General features: G+C 38.3%; 1 protein-coding gene across 6 annotated transcripts in view; it reads left to right on the top strand.

The window, feature by feature from the left end:
* LOC140374668 (intermembrane lipid transfer protein VPS13B-like) overlaps positions 1-21,282 on the top strand; it is a 285,793-nt gene that overhangs the window by 31,605 nt on the left and 232,906 nt on the right. For 5 of the 6 annotated variants that reach the window (XR_011929102.1, XM_072461641.1, XM_072461642.1 and 2 more), the window contains exons 8-16: positions 34-296; positions 798-893; positions 1,994-2,116; positions 2,465-2,602; positions 4,269-4,356; positions 6,737-6,922; positions 8,417-8,586; positions 8,675-8,869; positions 9,950-10,074. Coding sequence is in view for 5 of the 6 variants with exons in the window: in XM_072461641.1 (XP_072317742.1) it covers positions 34-296; positions 798-893; positions 1,994-2,116; positions 2,465-2,602; positions 4,269-4,356; positions 6,737-6,922; positions 8,417-8,586; positions 8,675-8,869; positions 9,950-10,074 (1,384 nt within the window). In the remaining variant the exon portion in view is untranslated. Of the gene's footprint in view, positions 1-33; positions 297-797; positions 894-1,993; positions 2,117-2,464; positions 2,603-4,268; positions 4,357-4,759; positions 4,863-6,736; positions 6,923-8,416; positions 8,587-8,674; positions 8,870-9,949; positions 10,075-21,282 lie in introns of those variants that run through there. The other variant, XM_072461646.1, reaches the window with a different exon arrangement.

The raw sequence follows: 21,282 nt of genomic DNA, 5'->3' as shown, positions 1-21,282 counted from the left end.
ATCTCTCATTTGAAACATGTACATCTCGCACAGGTATGGATGTGGATATGGAGAGCCCTGGGTCAAGTCCAGACATCTACATGCACTCAGGCAGCAGTCCTGGGGAACAGGACGAGGGCTGGGTGTCCTGGGCCTGGTCCTTTGTCCCAGCCATTGTAGGAGAAGAGGAGGAAGGAGAAGATCTGTATCAGGAGCAGGAAGAAGGAGGCATCACAAAAAGTCCTCAACACCACACTCCCAAAGACCCCATAGTGTCTATTGGTTTCTATTGTACCAAGGCTTCAGTTTCATTCAAGGTATGTGTAGACCATAACTGACACCCAGCTCCAAGTTGATACTCATGATCATCACTTATTTTTTTACTCAGCTTTATTCATCGTGTGGTTTAGATTTTAGGGTCTGTCCTTGCAGCCTTGGGTTCTCTATAGATGGAGTAAATCTTAAAACAGACAACTTGTAACAGGGCTGGCTCAAAAACATATTGTATTAACAGTGGCCAAAGATTTTCTCTCATTCATTCACTTTGGACAATTAAGACTACAGTGAAATGTGATGGCAGAAGAGACTGGAAGAAAGCCACAAACTATTGCACCCTATTATATTTTCCCACCTTACCAAGACTGCATTGTTGATTTTTAAACATATTTATTTTTTCCATTTTACAAACAGAAAATTATAAATGTATGGATAATAAGACTTCCTGTAATGTGAATCTCACCATGGCCTCATGTTTTTTTTTATTTTTTTTATCAAAGTTCAATGTTTATTTGATTGCCTTAATTTTCCTTCTCTTTCAGTTGACTGAGACCCAGTCGGAAAGCAGTTACTACAGTCCTCAAAAAGTAAAGTCCAAAGAGGTTTTGTGTCTGGAAAAGGAGGGAATTACTATTGAGGTAAAACACATTGGTCACGCTGTTACTGTTTTTATTTACATTACTGCTTTCATAATCTTTAATATAAATGTTTTTTGGTTGTAAGAAAAAGCCCTGGTCTGATTGTACTTCAATCAGAAAAATGTGGAGGCTTTGTCACTCTAAAACTTGCTGGAAAGGGGATGGACCTGAAATGTAAAACAAGGAAATTATTTACAGTGAACCCTCGTTTATCAGGGGGGTTACGTTCCAAAACGAACCTGCAATAGGCGAAATCCGCGAAGTAGAAACAGTTTTACAGTTATTATACAATGAAATACTCCATAAAACATTGAAGCTCACGCGCGCCGCTCTCACCGGCCTCTCACGCGCGCCGCTCTCACCGGCGTGTCCCGCAGCTCACACGCGCGCTCTCACCGGCCTCTCACGCGCGCCGCTCTCACCGGCGTGTCCCGCAGCTCACACGCGCGCTCTCACCGGCCTCTCACGCGCGCCGCTCTCACCGGCGTGTCCCGCAGCTCACACGCGCGCTCTCACCGGCCTCGCAAACTTCAATTTGGCCAGCGGTTTTACGTACGTGTACATATTAATCCATAACGTTATTGACACACAGGTAGAGAAGACGCGGAGAGACTGTTTAGCCAATCAGAATGCAGAACACAATGCATGATGCAAATCCGCGAAGCAGCGAGACTGCGAAAAGTGAACCGCGTTATAGCGATTATTCATTGTTGTTATTGTATGTTAAAACATGTATTACTTAAATCTTGTCCACTGCGTTGTTAAATAAGTTGCAGCTTAATGGGTATTCTTTGATTATGCATTTTTATTTTACATAACCTTTATTTTTTATAGACCCTCTTTTCGGAGGTTCACTTTTTTAGGGCCTTGAGAACATTAAGCCATAAACATGCCCTCCTCATCTCTCAAAAATCTACTGCCCTGATATAAAAATATATATTTGAATTACATATTACTGCTTGATTTAGTTTGAGTTTAGTCTGTAAAACCTTTTGCATGTTGTTGTTGAAATGGCGTCCCAGATTAAGTAATAGTTTTGAAACTAGTGTTATGTGTACCGGTATGTTAGTGTGATACACTACCTTAAATGTGTGTTCCAGGTGCTGATGATGGGTGAACCCTTCTTCAATTGTCAAATTGGTTTTGTGGGCTGCCAGGCACTGTGCCTGAAAAGCATCATGGGAGTACGGGACTTTGAGGAAAACATGAACCGAAACGAGAAGGTGAAGATTATACTTTTAGTCTAATCCAACTTTATTTGTATAGTAGAGTTTAGGACCAACCACAGAGATGGTTTTCAGTCCCTCAAACCTGAAACCTGAACTGCAAAAGCTGAGTTGCAATATTAGTCGTGGCCAGGGTTTTGTTTGCATCATGCATACAGGGTCACTGTCACATCATAGAAAATATTTAAATGTTTCAGATTTCTCTCCTGGTCTCTTTCATTTCACACCTACCACTCTGTACAACAAAGCCCATAAGCCCCCAAAACATGATATAACATAAATGTGGATTTTAGTATTATTATTATTATTACTACTTCATGTTCCTTCTCATTTTTTTCGGAAAAGGATGCAGTGTTCTTCACGTGTGGGGATAGCCTGAGCAGCAAAGGAATGACCTACCTCACCAACTCCCTGTTCGACTACCGAAGCCCAGAGAACAACGGAGTGAGGGCTGAGTTCATCCTGGATGCGGCTAATCACAAGGTCATCATAAAAGTACACTTTATCCACCTGTTGTTTCTTTCTGTGGCCAGACCTGTACATATTCAGATGTTGTCCACAAACCAATCCTTGAACAAAACCTTTTTCAAAATCAAGACAAAGCAGAAACACTGAGAATTGCTCCGATACACCGAACACACGCTTTTACATATTTACATAACTTGTCATTGTCATCATTTTACTACATTTTAATATCAAATGTAGCTGCTGTTTTCTGAATACTAGTCCCAAATCTATTAGGATTATAACTCAACTCAAGATAACCGAGCCCACCTCAGCAGTCATAGCTTTAGTGTTTCCTCAAACAAAGCAATGTCAATGACTCTCAATGAAGCAGTTGTTTGCACTTGCATCCATCCATCCTGCTATTGATCGGCCCATACTTGAAACTCAAAGGTTTTCGTGTTAATTCATTTGCAGGGTGAAAAGACTAAATGGCTTTGATCCAAGAGCCTGCCATCGATATTAGAAGTGCTCTAATATGTATTACTGATTAACTTTCTGATAAGAGCCCATTGAGATGGCTGTTTAAATAACTAGTGAGTGTGTTTAAGTGAGCTGTCCCCTCTCCCGCTCCCTTTATATTGTTTTGCTTGTTCACTCATTGTTTGAATTTTCGGTCTGTTAAAGAATTCTTATAGCCAGGGATGGAAAATACCGGTTACCAGATATATGCTGGCTTACTAAATTGTTTTATTGTTTTGTTTTTCTGATAAAGGGTAAGTTCTTTTGTGTATTTTCTTTAAGTTTAGGAACTCTGCCCAGACTATCACATCGCTTTTCATTTTAATGTTTCTTAAAAATATACCATTCCTTCTTTAGCCAAATTGTACAACTAGAAATAGATAAATACCTTAGTGATGGACTAATATTGTCCATCTCTACTAAAACAGTAGTAGTAATAGTTGTTGTACACAGCACTAAGAGCAATCATGTTCATTCAATTTGTAGAAACTATAGCTGTGCTAACAAATAAAATAACCTCCATAATATTGCTCAAGTATTCATTGTTCACAGTGTGTGACTATGTTAAAAGCTAAAATATTACCAAACAGCTTTTCACAATTTATTGTGAAACTTTGGTCAAACCCCTTAAATTCCTGTCTGAACATTTTGATCGTCTTTCCAAGTCCTATTTTCAGACGATAAGACCTACTTAGTTTTGTTTCTGGTGGCACAGTTCCAAGTACGGGCAAATGGGCTAACTTCCAATAAATTTTGTGTGGAACATGTTTCTTTGGCATTTTGACCTATCTAGTGCATTACTTTGGGCACTTTGTGATATTCTGTTCAATTATATTCTTCTTTTCTGTCTATAATTAATGTCATGAACCATTACTTTTTTTCCCACAACTGAGTGAATTGTTGTTCAGAACAAACAAATGGAGATTAAAGTGTTAAAGATATCTAAGAAATACACGCAACAGTATACATGTACTAGCCAGCATCTAAAAGGTTTATCAAGTTTTTTTTATCGGAGTTGATGTTGATATTTTGCTACAGTAAATTTCCTACAGTGATTTTATCTCCTCTTTGACCCCATCCGTTAAATTGAGCACAACCTTTGTCACAGGCACTATCAAAGGCTATCAGAATGTTTGCACGGGTTCTGCCATGTTTACCTTCTTCTTTTTCTTTTGTTTCTTAGGAGACCTACACAGAGATAGCAGGCATGCAGCGCTTTGGTGCGTTCTACATGGATTACCTCTACACAATGGAGAACAGCAGTGGCAAAGGTAAAGTTTAGATTAGATTGTGCAGTTTGTGTGCTTACTGTACTGATTCAGTATGTATTAGGGCTGCACAATCCATCACAGGTTTATTGTCATCAAACAGTAAGTTATGTATGTACCGTAAATATCATTCATTTTTTGTCTCAAAATAAAGCGATATGCTTAGACTTTATAGCACTGTAAATCCTTCCGTTTTTATTTCTGTTTAATGTACAATTAGTTTAGTTTTGGCCATTTGTTTATCTGGTTTTGAGTTTATATTTAGTTCCATATTAAAGTGACCTCATTCACAGTCCTAAATGTTAAGATAATTATTTTATTATATGTATTAAATATACATTCTGTATCTTATACCTGTTCCCATTTTCCGCCTCACCACCTCTGTTTGTCCTCGGTGTCAGAGCAGCTCCTTGGAGAAGTGAATAAAGAGTCTTGTTTAAGCCACAGCCACCTGGTCCTTGACCCCTCCTGTCCTCCCGCTCACCCTAAACTTACCTGGAGGGCAGCTGTCAGAAGTGTTTAGTCTGTGCTAACACATATTTGAGTTTCTTTCTCCTTGCTGCTTGTTGAAACACTGTGTCTCTACCTGTAAGCTATTGAGAAAGTGAATAGGCCCCTTTTGCCTAATTAGGTGTCACTCTTGCTGGTAGACGGCTAAAGACGGGCAAGATTCCTCTGTTCTCAGTCAAAGCACTCGACAATGTTTATTCAAGATGTAAGGATCTGAAGTTACCATTTGCAGATAAAACATTTACAACAGCTGAAAAATCTAATTTGCCCTTTGAAGTCTGAATGTTCAGCAATTTATTTTCCAAATGCTGGGCAATTCCATTTTATTACAACACTGATTAAAACAAGGTTCCTTTGCAAACAAAAGCAGCGTTACATCTTTCCATCCATTATCATATCAAAGTGAGTGTGAGTATTGTGTTTTTTCTATTTTTTAAAACTAACATTGGCATAGCAAGTTTGTTTTTGCAAATGTAAAACATTTTTTGAAGAAATACGTTTGTCTAGAGGTCCTTAGGTTCCTTGTAGCAGTTGTTTCAACAAAAATAAAAGTGAATTTTAAAAAGCATTCAGATTCACTTGGTTTAGTCTATATTGTTCTAATTCCTTCAGTAAATCGATGTTTCTTGCATTGCCTCTGACTAGTGGATCGTTTCCTCCTCTGTCAGCTACAGATAAGTATCTAAATTAAAATAAACACTGATAGTCTTGTCCATGGCTGTCAGACATGGAGTAAGTACCTTCTCCTGCCACAGTTTTTTCTTTCTTGTGTGTGCGGTGCAGATCCAGTGTCAAGCAAACAAATTAGTCTCCATTGCCACGGGACCATTGTAAACTCTTGAGGCAACCAAAATGCTAGTGATTCGACCTGGGTCACATTGATTTCACATTAAAGCATTCCACTGGATTATTATTTTTTGTTTCATTCTTTGAAATCACTTCTAAATCACCTAAACCCTGGCTAATTTCAGCTTCCTCGTTATTCTACTGACCGTTCTAACTGCTTCCATGTGTTATTAGGCCTGTCCATTGCAATCTAACCATGTGAAATAGAATTGTCCATAGACTTTGTGGTTGATGCATAGAACAAATAGCACTTTGCGCTGGTTTAAAAAAAAAAAAAAAGGCTTAACCAAAGATGGCCAAGATATAAAGGCCCATCTCCTTAAACTTAGATCTTATAGATTGGAGGCGAAAACTCTTCCAATCAAGCCACAACATTGTTAGTATTTGTATTACTCATTGTTTTTAGTAAGAGTATCTGCCGTTCATTTTCTTTTTGCCTCTTTAATATCTATAAATTGTGATCTGGATTCACACCAAATTTGACGAAAATCCCAAATCATTTTTTTATATTGCACTTTGATCTACATTTTGATAGTGTAATGTAACATGGATAAACCAACTTCCCATCTGCCATCTATCTGCCCCTTTCTTTATTTTTTTCAGCATTTTTTTTTAATTGCTGGGAAGTCTTTTAAGTCGACCTCTGTTGCGGAGGTCTGCCATGAATGAAGGGACAGCTGTGAGCAGGAGGTGGACATTTGGAATATTCATCATTCCAATCACTAAGGCCTCTGTGAGCCGCTGCGGCCGCATTACACCAGACCCCCTTCATTCAACACTTCATCAATATGGAGCTTCCATTAGGACTTCAGTACTATGTTTTTGATTTAATTGACATATAAACAAGATAATCAAGCATAAGCATGACCATGAACATTCAGATATAGAAATATTTCGGAAAATGGCTCTTGCTATTTTGCCTCTTTCACACCTGTTTCAGGTGTCCTATTTATCACACCCTCAAGTTTGTTTGTACATAAAGATGGAAGTGAACAATAAAATCTATCTTCATGCATCTTGTTTTCAGACACACAGGAGATATCACTTATGAGTGTGGAAGAGGTTGTCCCATCTTTCCAAGAGATGTCTATTAAGCGCCTTGTCGTTGGACCTCTAGATGTTTGGCTTCACAGTAGCGCTGTTCACCGCATCTTCAAGATGGTCACGTGTGCCATGGATCACGAGTATGAGCCGTACTGTAAACCCCAGCAAGGTTAGTCCATATCAACTTCCTCTCACTTTTCAAATCAATTCAACTTAGAAAGGTTGACGTTGATGTGATAGTTGTCCAAGTCACCATTAAAATGATAGAAATATACAGGTAAACTGTATGATGTACTGATACAGCACACAGATACACTGTACTGATTTGGCTAATGTATCCCCGATTTTAAAGCTAAACATGTCTTTAAATTGAACCTGCGACAAGCTGGCCCCTGTCCAGTGTATACTCCACCTAAGGCCCAAAGTCTCTGGCAAAGCCCCTTGTCACCCGCGACCCCTGACGGGAACAAGCGGTAGAAAATGAATGTCTTTTAATTGCTTGAAATATCACTCGTATGGTGCTAGACTATTTTCTACTATATAGTGTGGTTTTCTGGTAGAAAACTGAATGATATTTAAAGTGGCTTTTTCTTTTGATACAAATTGATGCTCTGTTTTTGTTACTCTGTGTCTATACGCACAGCTCAGCACATACTGTATAGTGCTGCGAAAATCAAATCATGGCACTTTGAGGTACTGTACACTCATTGCCTTGTTAATTCCTTGCACAACTCATCTCTCAACACACACAGCTGAACATGAAAGTTATGACCTCTTGGACCAAAGTGGGGAGCTTTCGCCAAACACCTTTTGTTGGTGATCAGCCTCGCACGGCTTTTATGAGCTCATCTGTGGATGTTGTGAAATGGCTTTGAGTGTATGTCCTTGTGTAATATTTGTAGCAACAACTCAAATTTTTGTGAAAGATAACATCCGTGGGTTTTTGTTTGAGCATCTGCAATAGATAATAAATGATGGAATAATTACTGTAGAGCTTTTGAGTGAGGCCAGGTAGGTCACTCTGTTCTTCCTGTTTGCATGTGTCGGTCTCTCTGGCCTATGTTACAGGAGGGTTAGTTTATGCAGACCCCCAGGAGGGATTGAGAAATTCAAGGGAGATAACAGGAACAACATCTTTCCAAAGAATTGCCTACTCCTCTTATGTGTCTACTACAATCACTGGGGTACACCATTAGTTATGAATCTTAACAAGTCTCAGACAGGATGTGTGGACCTTTTCAGGTTTAAGAGGAGGTCAAGAGTCTTGCTCCGAAAGCTGGGAAGCAGCCATCTCCCAAACAATTGATTCATCAAATAATTCCAGAGCTTTTCATGTCTGTAATAGTTGTATGATACATGCACACAATTTTTCATTCGCCAGTTTACTGGAGTGTTTCGTTGTAAAAAGTTTGTTAGGTAAGACAGATGACCGGCGGGATGAATGAATTCAGTTTGTTCAAGTACAAATTATACAGAAGGTAATCTAAAGTTAAAACCAGGGAAGAAAAAGTGCATATATGTTACACAAACAAACACAAACAAACAAATAAAATAATAAGTTAAAATGTATTCAAAATTAGACCATTTAAGTTGTTAAGACTTGTTAAAAAATATGTTATTTTAATTTTACGATATTTCCTGTTGTCTTTTAATGCCATTGTAGAAACCTTTGAGGAGAGGCATGCTTCACCTTCTTCTGAAGAAATAACAAAACTGGAAGAGTTCATTCCATCTAGATTGACATGTCTAACTTTTCATCAAGTTTCTGTGACTATTTCAATGGCAGAATTCAACCTTCTACACACACTAATGCCTGTTATCATGGGGCAAAAGGTAATAAATCTACAACAGATCGTATATTAAAATGAACCAAGAGAATTGCTTCGTTTAGAACATTTTCTACATATTTTCTCTCCTTTAGGCTGTCCAGACGTCTTTCCATATACCAGTATTTCAGCCTGTGCGTCCTCTTCCATCGGTGCAGTTCAAAGTGGAAAAAGTAAATGTGGAGCATACGGTTCCTATGTATGCTCCAGAGCTCATCAGCACTGTGAGCAGTCTGAGCCAGCCTTCAGACAACCTCCTGCACCACTGCTATGCACACCTCTACCTCAAGGTGAGACATGAACACTACCAATTACATTAGCTGTTCCTAAGTAAAATATAAATAATAAAACATTAAAATAAACATATAACCATGGACAAAAATGTAAGCTTGGTTGAATCTTCTGATTTTATTGTTTTTTTCCCCCCTTTAATATGGACGATTGATTACTAAAATCACCTATAGTGTGTTTTTTAGCCTATTCATTGCTTGTGCTGGATGGACCAAAGTATACAATTTAAGTAGGTGTTTAAAATGGGCATGCCATATAGCACTCTTCACCGTTTCACTGAATAATGACCTTTGTGAACCTTTTAGTGGCTCTGATGACCTCTTTTTACCTGGTCATAAAAAATCTCACCACTACTTTTGTGACAAAAAACAGTCCAACTCTGGATTTTCTCATTCAGGTTTTTGATAGAACTTTTAAAAACATACTGGTATTCTTTCTAAGCATGAAACTTCTCAAAATGCAAAACATCTCATATATATTGTACATGAGTTATTCCTGCAAGCTACTGTACTGGTGTTTCAAAATAAAGTGAACTAGGTTTTACAGTCACAAAATGGCATATTGTTCATAGTTCTCTGTTTAGAAGGACATTCTGCGGCGCTTGTGGAACCCAAGCCTCTAAACTGTTGTTTCGACCTGGATGTTTTTTAAAGCAGGATGTTTGGTAGACTTCATGCTGGCAGTTCTTATCACAGGGTCAGGGTAAGGTTGGATCGTCAGTGGCCAAGGCCCACACAGAACAAGCTGTTAATCAGCCTCTGTATCTACAGTGGTATTAGTTCCCCCCTTCTGTTTTTTGGCAGTGAGATCATGACAGAGTGGAGGTCATTGTGGCTGCATTTCACCCAGTTCAGGAAGTGATCTGAAGTGGGTTTAAACCACGGCTTATCTTAATTGTTGTTTTATTGATGCTGTCAGAGCTAGAGTGACTTACCCACTGGTATTGGTCAACTATTGTCTCACTTTTTATGGTTGTTTACAAAATCCAAATCATCACCAAGGAGGCCATTAAAAATGCAGAAGTTGCATCCTTTACTGACAAATTTCTTTAACAAATGTCCTCTGTTGTTTTTATTCAGGTGTTTGGTTTTCAGACTGGTTTGACTTGTCAGGAGAGCACCGGGGCCTTCCTCCCGCTCATCACCATCATACCGTCCTTCAGCACTGCGCTTTATGCCAAACTGATACAGTTGCCAGGATACTGGTGAGTTTGACTTTTCTATTGAACACTGAAGTTTGAAGCTAAAAGAGGACACAAAAGCAATAATGATACAAAGAACATAACAACTAGGCATGCCATTATAAATGTGTTCCTCAGAGACAGAATTTTAAACCAAAAGAAAATGTAACTAACACAACATGGTAACACATTTGTCTGTGGAGTTGGAATCCTCTTTTTATTACGTTTTAAACTCCCCAGGCAAAACCTGCATTGTGTCTTTACTGATAATCTTCAGGTTTAGAGAAGCTTATTTGTTTAGAGGTAAAACTACACTCTTAATTTCTTAACATTTTCAGTTTTATTTTGACACTGCTATCATGCCACATATTTGACAACCTATGAAGTCCAAGTTTTAAAACCATGTGAATCTGATCATGGTCAATTGCACACATTAGAAGATCTATAATTAGTGTTTTTCAACTCCATCCATCCATCCATTTTATACCGCTTGTTCCCTTTCGGGGTCACGGGTGACTGGAGCCTATCCCAGTGACTTCGGGCCTTAGGCGGGGTACACCCTGGACAGTGGCCAACTCGTCGCAGGGCAAACACAGAGACATAGACATTACAGACAGCCATTCACTCTCACGTTCATCCACTAGGGCCAATTTAGAGTTACCAATTTTACCTAACACATGCATGTCTTTGGATGGTGGGAGGAAGCCGGAGAACCCGGAGAGAGGGAGGCAAGAGCGCTAACTGCCTTTGCCACCATGCACCCCCCTTAAACTTAACTTTAAAAGCTTTCATTATTAGTCCTTGTGTTTCTTTATTATTGTATTTAGAATATCTATTAAGTGTTTAAATGTTGCTTTTATTTGATTCTGACAATCTAATCCAGGCAGTAACATTTATTGTCAGAATAGGTCCACACATTTCTGTGAGTGCTTGCATTGCTATCATTGCAGTCATGGTCTTAACCTGATGTCTATCTTTTCACGAGTTTAAACTTAGCTTTATGTTTCCGACACATGTGCAGGTTGGAACTAATGAAGGCAGTAACAGTTGCGTAGTTGTCTAACTGCTTATCTCTACAAGTCAATAGGGCTCAGTATTTGTTGAATTTGAGTTTTGAAGCCTGTCATTACATCTTGACTGACTCATATTTGACCTTGTTAGTTCTGGTCGTCTTCACTCCAGACATGCTCAAGTGACAGCTGACGGTGTGCTCCCGTAAGAATGATGACTAACAAGTTCAGTACTGAGCTGAAATCATCATTAAACTATCTAAAGACTGATTTGATCTCAATTTGGTAACATTGTTGAATCTGTTTTGGACTTGACAAGCGTGGTACTCTAGTTTGTGATGATTTTTAACATCATTTTTTATTTTTTTTTTCATTGCGTTTCTTTGCTGCTGTGTATGGTTGTATAGTTAATCAGACTTTAATCATGAAAACAAATGATTCTGCACCACATAACCTGGAGAATACTGAAGCCGCTCTAATCTACAATGGCAATACCTCCTTGAAAATGCCTAATTCCATCAGATCTTGAAAGCTAAACGGGGTCAGATCTAGTTAGTAGACGAATGGGAGACCGCTGTGAATACCAAGGGCTGCAATGGGGCAACGTCAGCTGTATTGAGACGCTGATTTCACAATATCTTAATTTCAGCACTGTCCAGTTAGTAATGCAATGGTCCTTCTTAAAGCCCAAGTGGAAAGTGGCAGATAAGAGCCAGGAGATGCACTCCAGCAGGTGGTAGCATTTAATTTGACTGCATTGGTGTTTGTTTGGGATTGACTTTCAGCACTGATGTAACTATAACAACACTGGGTCCCACTCTGTGTTCAGACACTGAGCAGTGCCATGGATCTTTGAAGTTTAAGGCATTATGAAGTCAGAAGCTTGAGCCGTCGGTAAGAGTTGGAGAGTCCTTGGTAGTTTATGTACGTTCTTGGATCATTTCCCCTTTTATACATTTAGCGCCTGCTCTGAAGCGTATGTTGAGTGACAGTCTAGTAGCTCACACTTTGATACACTGAAGTTGACGTCATGACTATTTCTCTTTGTGCGGTTTCACCTAACTTTTTGTCAGATTTTCTTTTTCCGCAATACATCTTCTCATGCCACCCCATGTACCGGTAAGTAAATATGTTGGAGGCAACCTTGGTTTGTGAATGTGAATGATCATATTGAATGTGTTTTGTGAATTTACAAGGCCAAGCATCAGGAAATACTCATACATACATACATACATACATACATACATACATACATACATACATACATACATACATACATACATACATACACACACACACATATATATATATATATATATATATATATATATATATATATACATACATACATACATACATACATACATACATACATACATACATACATACATACATACATACATACATACATACATACATACATACATACATACACATAGTATTACATAATTTCAACACAGATTTATCATACGAAGGGAAGGGAAGGGAAGTATTGCCCATATTCTGCTCTGCCCACTTTTCCCTCTTTTTGCCACAGATCAGCACTTGTTGTAATCACACTTCCGACGAGGGAAAAGTCAATATGCAATCAAGTGGATTGTTTTGTGTAAAAAATCCAATGAACTTTTGATCAACAATGCACCGATTCCCTGGGCGGGCAAAAAACTGCTTTTTAGTCTGTGTAGAACTTATTTTCGAGGTTGGCAGCCCTATGTTAACTAATACAACAACAAAAATGATTATGTTGTATGGCAACGCCCAAACGGGCTTCTGGAATAAGGTGAATATAGTCTTTGCAGACCCTCCTCAGTCCCTCCTCAGTGTGCTATTTATGGCACAGGTTTTGGACATTATTTTACAATGTATAAGTTATTCATGTTCTTGAAGGTTGTTTTATTATGATTATCCTGTCCATATGATGATAGTAACACAACTCCTGGATATGTTTTTCAATGGACTAGTTTAAAAGTTTATTAGTTACGATTCTGGTCATTCACAGAATGCACCACACCACACCCTCAGTTTGTGTAACTCCACCTCATTCTTCTGCATGATCACACCTCTTGTTTATATTTCAACAATTGCACCAATGCAAGTTGTGAAATGAGCTCCTCAATGCCCAAGTTACCACTAAGATCTGGGGCAAAATACAGCCCCTAGTGTTGGTGTGGTCAACATTTTGTGAGCATGAAGTTTACTATTTATGACCTAAAAATTGCACATAGCCTATTGTATTGGGCCTTATAGATGCTGCAGAAGCTCTACAAAGGATCTTGGTGTGGGTCTGATAGTTTGTATCCACACATGTTATAAATGAGGCCAGTAGCCAAAGGATAGCAAGGTTAGATGTGCCACTTGAACAAGTCTCTCCAAACGCTAACCTCAGCCTCCACATATGTGCACTCCCACCACATAATACTTCTAATGTCAGGCCACCTGACAGCAACCACATATGGGAATGGGACCCACCAAGAAACCCAACGGCAGCAGCGCAGTGTGGCTCGTCACGTTACAGGCCATAATTCAGCGCCACACCAGCTTTTATGTGGCACTTTTAACAGCCCCTCTTCCTCGCTCTGCTGTTTCTGAGGGGGTACTTTCCTAAACCATATGGCATTACAGGTGCATGTGTTAGAGCCTCAAAAGACACGACTTTTATTTATCAGTGTCCCTGTATTAAACCGACTGCTTTTCCCAGATATGTCATTATTGGCAAAAGATCATTAGAATGTCAATGGCTGCTTCATATTTCACCGTAATTTTTTATGCCAAGTTGAGAAGCCCATTCTAATAGTCTCCAATAGTCTAGACGCTATATTAGATGTGATTTATGAAGGGTGCACAAGGCTTCTGATGCATGAGGCTTCTGGTGCGAATACCTCATTACCTCTGTCCATAGTTATTCAGAACAGCTCCTGGTCTCTGTTCTAATACACAGACCAAAGCAGGAGGACTTTCTCTGGACAATAAAACAAACTTACCCTATACTGTTTTCAAACAATGACTATTATATTCAGTTGAGTCTAGCAATTTTGATCAATGCTTTTAAAATGGGATGTTTGGAAGACTTTTGACTTCTGTCTTCATTTTTGTCTGGAGGTGACATTTACGCATACTCAAGACTTGAGTGCTACACCCAAAAATGAGAACAAGTATTTAAAATGTTTAAAGGGTTGCACATCTTCGTTTAATAAAACAATGTCTAATAATCATTACTTGCTTCTTTTATTTTCCTATGTTCGATGTGTGTGTGCTCTACACACTGGCCTTTTTATTGATTCATGATTAAATACATTATTGCATACACATGAATATGGTATTTTATTTTACATACACTAAACATAAATCACCAGAACAATGTATTTGAATTAGTTGATTCAACCAAGTAACAATGGTCTTTTCAGTGGTATCAAAACATTCAGATATCAAAACAAATAGTAACAGTAACAGTGGACAGACAAATTATGTAATATTATTCCACATTTTGGTCTGAAATTATAGAGTCTGAAAGCTGCTGGATAGAACGTCATGTTGAACAGTACAATGCTTATGTTTTTCTACAACCAAACATCTGGATTCTGACAGTTTTATTTGGACATGTATTTAACATGGATCAATGGGCAAAAATAAATTATCTCGTATACGACTTCACTTACTAATGTCATGCTAAAACATTGTAAAGCAAAAGATAATATTTTTTAAAGGAATCATATTATGCAAAATCAAATGTTAAGAATTTATCACAATGAATTGTATTTAGTGGGAGTTTGAGTAATCTGAGTAATTATTTTTGTAAACTCTGATTCACATAGGATTCATCAGCATTGCGTAGCCATTTTAACACGAATGAGAAAAAAAAGCATGTGGCACTTTGTTAAGATGTTTATGATGACGTACCATAAAAGAGCTGGAGAAAATCAGCACCTAATCAACGGACCTGTTTCTTTAAGTAGTTTTAGATCAATATTGTGATTTGAAATTGCCAACAAATTTTAATCTATAAAGATCTATCTACCTACTAGGTACTACCTACTCAAAATCTAACTAATAACTATGTATTGCAGATAAAAGCATATTATGTCTTCTTTAAAAGTAAAAATCTCTCCCAAAATGTGAAAATATTTTATTTGGTATTTTGCTTTTAGATAATATAGTAATACTACCAAAAATGAGAGTAAGCGTGTTTTGTCAATCTACCAAATCCGTAGTACATTTTTATTTGTTTATTATTGAACCATGACTGAACCAGAAGCCCAACACAGCTGTGGGTGTCTGAAATCTGCCTGAAATAGTATATTAATGTCTGCGTAAGTCATCTTAAAGAGTGGGGCTGCAGGGAGGGAACAGTGGGAAATGGTGAAGGGGTAGATGGATTATCAGCTCTGAGTGGATTATCATCTTCTGTGGTGTACATTCCTCTGTCCTCATGTCACAGCCAACACACTGCAGCGCCGCTTCCCATGAACCCCAGAAGTTTGTCAGTGAAATGAAAGGTGCACTGTTCAGTCGAGGGTCTCCATAGAGATATTTTGGTAACGAGTGGCTAGCACTTTCTATTCCACTCTAGGCCTTTTGTGTGAGTGCGGAGTTCGTTCAAAGTCTGCATGTTTCTCCCTGTATCCGGGTGGTCAATGCAAAACATGCACCATAGCTACGGTCCAGAATCAGAATCAGAATCAGAATAGGGTTTATTGCCATTTGTCAATGAACAAAATTCACAAACATAGGAACTTGTCCTGGTGATTCGGTGCAACACAAACAACAAAACATTGAACAATGAATACACATCCAACCTAACCTGAAGTACCCCTAGTGGCATTGAAAGATAGGTCAAAAGCAGAGGACACATTTTCCTTACTTTACCTTATTGCTTTGTTGTTAAACTTATACTTCTGTATGCTAGGTATTTCTCATTTGTTTGTTTATTAGGATCCACATTAGCCATACTAGAGAGTGAGCTAATCTTCCTGGGGTCCTATTTTAGCGATAAAAACACCTGTAATTTATTTTAAAAGATACAGATTACATAGTGCACCTTTTAAGAGGCTGCATTAAAAAAAAACGATAAAAGTTGAGACTGATTTTCTCATCTATATTAATCTTGTGTCTGTTCCCATGCCAATTTGTCGACAGTCGTCCCTGTATAATTGACTTATTCCGTAGTATTTCCTATACCATTTTATGCTGTTGATAACCTAGACAAATAAATTCTGATTCACTTTTGTGCCACTGTAGTAAAGATTTAGTTAATTGTATTGATAGGAGTCAAACAGTAGCAAAGCAGGTGCACAAACCTGCAACGGAGATGTTTTGGTTACCATGGAAATGCTTCAGAAGTTGGATTGCTGGGCTTCTTGTTAAAGGTGGTATGGACGATTTTTTTCAGCATTTTTTTTTATCATATTTCCTCGTGGCGTGGATAAATAATTTGTCCTGCCACGTATCAATCATAAAACGCACCTATCGCTCACCTGCAGCCACGTCAGGCTCGTGCCCACGTTTCCGCGTGCCTAAGCGCATGGATCTATCATAATATAGTTCCCACAGTGTACGGGGCAAAATGAAGACTGAGAAAGACAGTTTGAGCTGACGCAGAAGTGGACAGAAATCTAGGGGAGACGAGCGATGCGATGCGCTCCGTTGCGCTAATAAACAAACGCACGTGTGTGTTGTATCAGTCCGCACGGGGGAGTGCTTCCGCCTGCGTTCTCAAATCGCCGAAAAATCGTCCATACCGCCTTTAAATACTGGTTACTGGGTCAGAGAAGCTATTAGCTTTGTTGTGACTTACCAACATTTGGTGTTCCTCCTTTTGTTGTCTAATTTCACTTACATTGGTGCATACATTTTTAAATATCCTCATTAAATCTAGCCACAGGAACTTTGTTGACAACTGTTTACTGGAAGGAAATAAATATAAAAAAAGTGTAGAAGGAAGACAAGGATATGATTGAATGTAGTTGGAACTTCACAGCCTATTCTATTTGGAAAAAGGTATTACATGTCCTACACAGCTGTAGTCACTGGACAGAGGCAGGAAGCTACACTCTTACAGTGTTTTTCTTTAAGCAGCCGATGAACCACGTCATGGCCATTTTCTCGCCTTGCACTCTGCAGCTGTCTGCACAAGTTGATTAAAACATTTCTTTTAGTAATCCCTGTGTAATGAAGCCCTCTCCTGAGATGGGACCTCAGTCAGTGCTTGTGTATGTGCTTTTCTCATTGTGTACACTTAAGGTCAGCTTTGTCCAGATGGAAGGAAGAGGACAGTTTTGGGTGAGCAGAAAATGTTCTTGGAAAACTTGCACTGTTGAAGACAAATCAGTCACCAACACAATTGGTTATAATCGCAACCATTTTTTTCTTCTTCAGTTTTTCAGTATCAGAAGCAAAATTATTTATTATTCATATACAAATTGGTAGGTACGATATAGTGGGCCGTTAGCCCGGTTAATGTAAAGTTAAGTCATTGAAAATAAATAATTTGACCAAAACTAAAACTTGAGAGTAAATCATGTCCCATTTTAGGAATGACCATAGTCTGTTTTTTTTTTTTCTAGTCCTATTCAAGTTACATTTTATTGTGGTCTTAACTGTATTTGATGCTACTATTCTTTCTCCACAGATGAAAGTAACTTAGTAACTTGTCTTCCTCATTCACTTGTTATTCTCCTGATAATTAATTAACCTTTCAAATAAATGGGGGGGAACTATCCTTCAAGTTTGATCAACAAACTGTAAGATGTCGGTCCTTCACCTTTTAGCCTAGATCCCTCCAAGAATCCTCTTGAAACAGCAGTACTAACAGATTAGTTTAACAATTACTCTGAATGTTTATGTTTCCTAATTAAGACGAGGTGTGACAGTGAAGGATTAGTGGAAAGTCAAGATTGGAGCTATCTCCAGTCCTGTGACGGTGGCCATCTTCTGTGTCTATCTCTCAAATATGTCAGACAGTAATGGATTGCATTGGCTTTCTTGTGGACTTTGTAAAGAGACCAGATAAGAGAAAGAGAAAGGAGCACACAGTGATATAGCTGATCTATCTTTTTAGTTTACTTTATAAACATTTTGAGTGCCACGCTTCAGTTAATTTCATTGCTTCTTATCCAGTGTTTTGTTAATATTTATTAACCAGACACATAGTGGTCTAGGTCTATAGTTAAACACATACTGCATTCTAAACAGACTATTTCAAACAGTTAGCTTATCAGTCTTTGAAGAAGACTTTGCCATAGAAAAACTTGGGTAAATTTAAAAAAAATATATCTTGCATTATTGTGATAACGCTATTCAGACAATATTTCAACAAAGCATTAGGAATATGCTAAAATGTGCCTGTAAATGTCTTGGTCGAGGTTCAAAACATGAATGGACCATAAAATTACATAACATTTGTTACATATATATCTCTTTATACCATTGTTTTTTGTCTCTTTTTTAGGACATATTTAATCATAGAGATAGTTGATATTCTTATTTTGCTCATCTCCAAAACAACATTTGCAATACTATACATTTCTCGACATATCTACCTCTTGTTGACCATAATTTTACATTGTCTAATGAGCCAATGCCTCTTTCTATCTTATCATAAAGGCGTCAAGCAGCGTAAACAGCACAAAGAAAATGTCTTGTGATGAAAAGAAACTGTGCTTTGCTCTACTTCTGTATGCTATGTACGCCGTTGGACCAACTACTTCATGAATACAGATGATAATCCTTCACTGAGAAACACTGACTACCAAGGACTTTTTTTTAGAGAGAAATGTGTGCTATTTTTGTTGGGTGATGACCACTTTTGACAAAATGTGTTTCCTGTGTCCTTTCACTGAATACTGCAAATAAAGTCATATAGAAGCCCACTGGTGTCTTATCACACAAAGCTTCAAAGCTTGCTGTAACAGTAAAAAAGTGCAGTTTGCCAGAAAGCTGTTTACCATGTTGCACGGAGAAGCCGCCAGTGTTCCAGCTACTTAATGAAATCCGATGAGTGTCTGGCTGTCTTTAAACATGCTGCATTCCCATAACACCCTAATGAGACTCTGCTTTTCATTTTGCTCCAAAGTTTGCAAAGAATTGGGTATAATATAATAAAAACAGGTGCATAATTAAAGTTTTAGAGGACCGCATGCACATGACAGCTCCCCTGAAACGCTATAAACACTAGAATAAGCCAACAAACTTTCATCCTTTGCCAGTCTTCCCATTGAAGTGGCTTTGCAGGCACATTTGCTCAGCATGTGGGGACATTGTTGCTTAGCCTCAGTCATTTTGTTTTGAGTTAATACTCTATACATTGTATCCAGGCATGCTTCATAATATGCCAAGCTGCACATATGAGGACAGGACAAAAATGTTTTAAAACATTGTAAAGAGCTAGTTTGAATTATTACTAGTTGTATAACCTGAATTCTGAGCAGTCATTAACAGTGATAAAACTGACCTTGTGTTGTAAAAATACTGCCAAATCTGTCACTTTTACCAAGGATTTAGTCTACTTATATCGGTAATGTCAAGGTAAACCCATTGACCCTGTCAAGCAGAAAATGCCTTTCTCTGTACGTCCTTTGTTGTTCGTTCCTCTTACATCTTTCTCTATAAAACTGTTCCTCACTTGTAGTCTCAAAGTAGTTTCCCCTGAGACAGAAAAGAAGTTAAACGGTCTAAATCTTGGCCTGTGTGCTGCTAACAGGCCATGTCACACCACTGAACCACCCAGGAGCAGAAGAAAGGCAAAGATAAAGAGAAGCGGACGGACGCAGGAGAAGCTGAGGACTTAAACGATTGCAGAGCAGCGTGCAGACGGCACAGACCTGGTGACATATCCCACACTCTCAGCTGGGACCAGACCAAGATGGATGTGTGATTAAATGAACTGTGATTCTGGATTCTGCCACACAGACACCTCTGGAGTTAGTTATGCTTTAATTGTCACTAAAAGCCCAAGGTGGACAACGAGAAAACCCATATGCATCACAATTTGTGCTCATCAAAATTGAAATTGTCATGTTAGATGTCAGAATGTTGAGATTTTCATTGACCCATTCATTATTGTGTAAAGGCTATTTTCAATTGTATCAAATCCCGCCTAAAAACATACATCTTCACCCAAGCTTATGACCTCCCCTACCCCTAGCCACCTCTACCCCATTGCCTACTCTTCTACCCCCTGTTACATCCCCATCTTTTTCTCTCTACTTCTTCTGTCTTGTTCATTTTATCTGTATATTAATCTGTATTGTACGTGTTGTCCCCCCCTGTCTGTAAATACCCCCCCTTTTTTTTATTATGTTCAGCGTCTTTGGGTCACTGAAAAGCGCTATATAAATAAAAGTTGTTATTATTATTATTATTATTATAATTATTATTATTATTATTATTATTATTATTATTATTATTATTATTATTATTATTATTATTATTATTATTATTATTATCTCATCCTATCATTATCATTAGTCATAGGTGATGGTAGGATTGTAGGATAGAATAGAATAGACTTTTCTAAATTTGTTATCTGTCTTTTATATTGTTCTAGTTTTACATGTTTACGTTTTACAGGGATTCCCTTGTTTTCCTGGTGCTGATATCAGGAATGAAGTAAAGGAACCATGACTTTATTGGACACTTTTTGAAATAAGTGTGACAGTTTGGACAATGATGCGGCGATATGTAACTTGAGAAAGGAGTACCCAATGGAAAAACCCATAAAAACACTTGCTTTTATTTATATGAAAGATAAATGGGATGCTGGTCCACTGGGGTTGTGATGGACAGCGGCCGGCAGCTCTGGGTCCGAAAGTTCTATTACCTCATTGCACTGAAGGCTCAGTTCATCAGCCCATCACACACACTGTCTTTGTGTATGCTCTTGGAGACAGATGAAATGTTAAATGCGTACATACTCTTTTCAGGGTCAGGTTTCTGGGCTGTGCATCTCTTCACATAAATCATCATCACAGTTTTGACAGAGAAGAAAAGTGTTCAGCAGAAAATAGGCAAACTTCTCCCAACTGCCAAGTCACTAGGAAGGCTAGGCCTGCCTTTGGTACTTGTTGAACTTGTTTCTGGAATGCTATTTTACCTATTTGGCCCCCACTGCTATCAATGAGCTGTTTTATATTGCAATGTGATATTGATGGATTTGTGGAAGTTGTGATTCATTAGTTTCCACTGGTGTCTGTTCGATGCAGTGTGTGTTGGCATCCGTGTGCAATTC

Source organism: Eucyclogobius newberryi, unplaced genomic scaffold, assembly GCF_026437365.1.
Source record: "Eucyclogobius newberryi isolate DKJ021-1_F unplaced genomic scaffold, fEucNew1.0.hap1 SCAF_3, whole genome shotgun sequence".
Taxonomy (NCBI): domain Eukaryota; kingdom Metazoa; phylum Chordata; class Actinopteri; order Gobiiformes; family Gobiidae; genus Eucyclogobius; species Eucyclogobius newberryi.
Note: the sequence above shows the minus strand (reverse complement) of the source record. Positions and strands in the feature narration are given on the sequence as shown.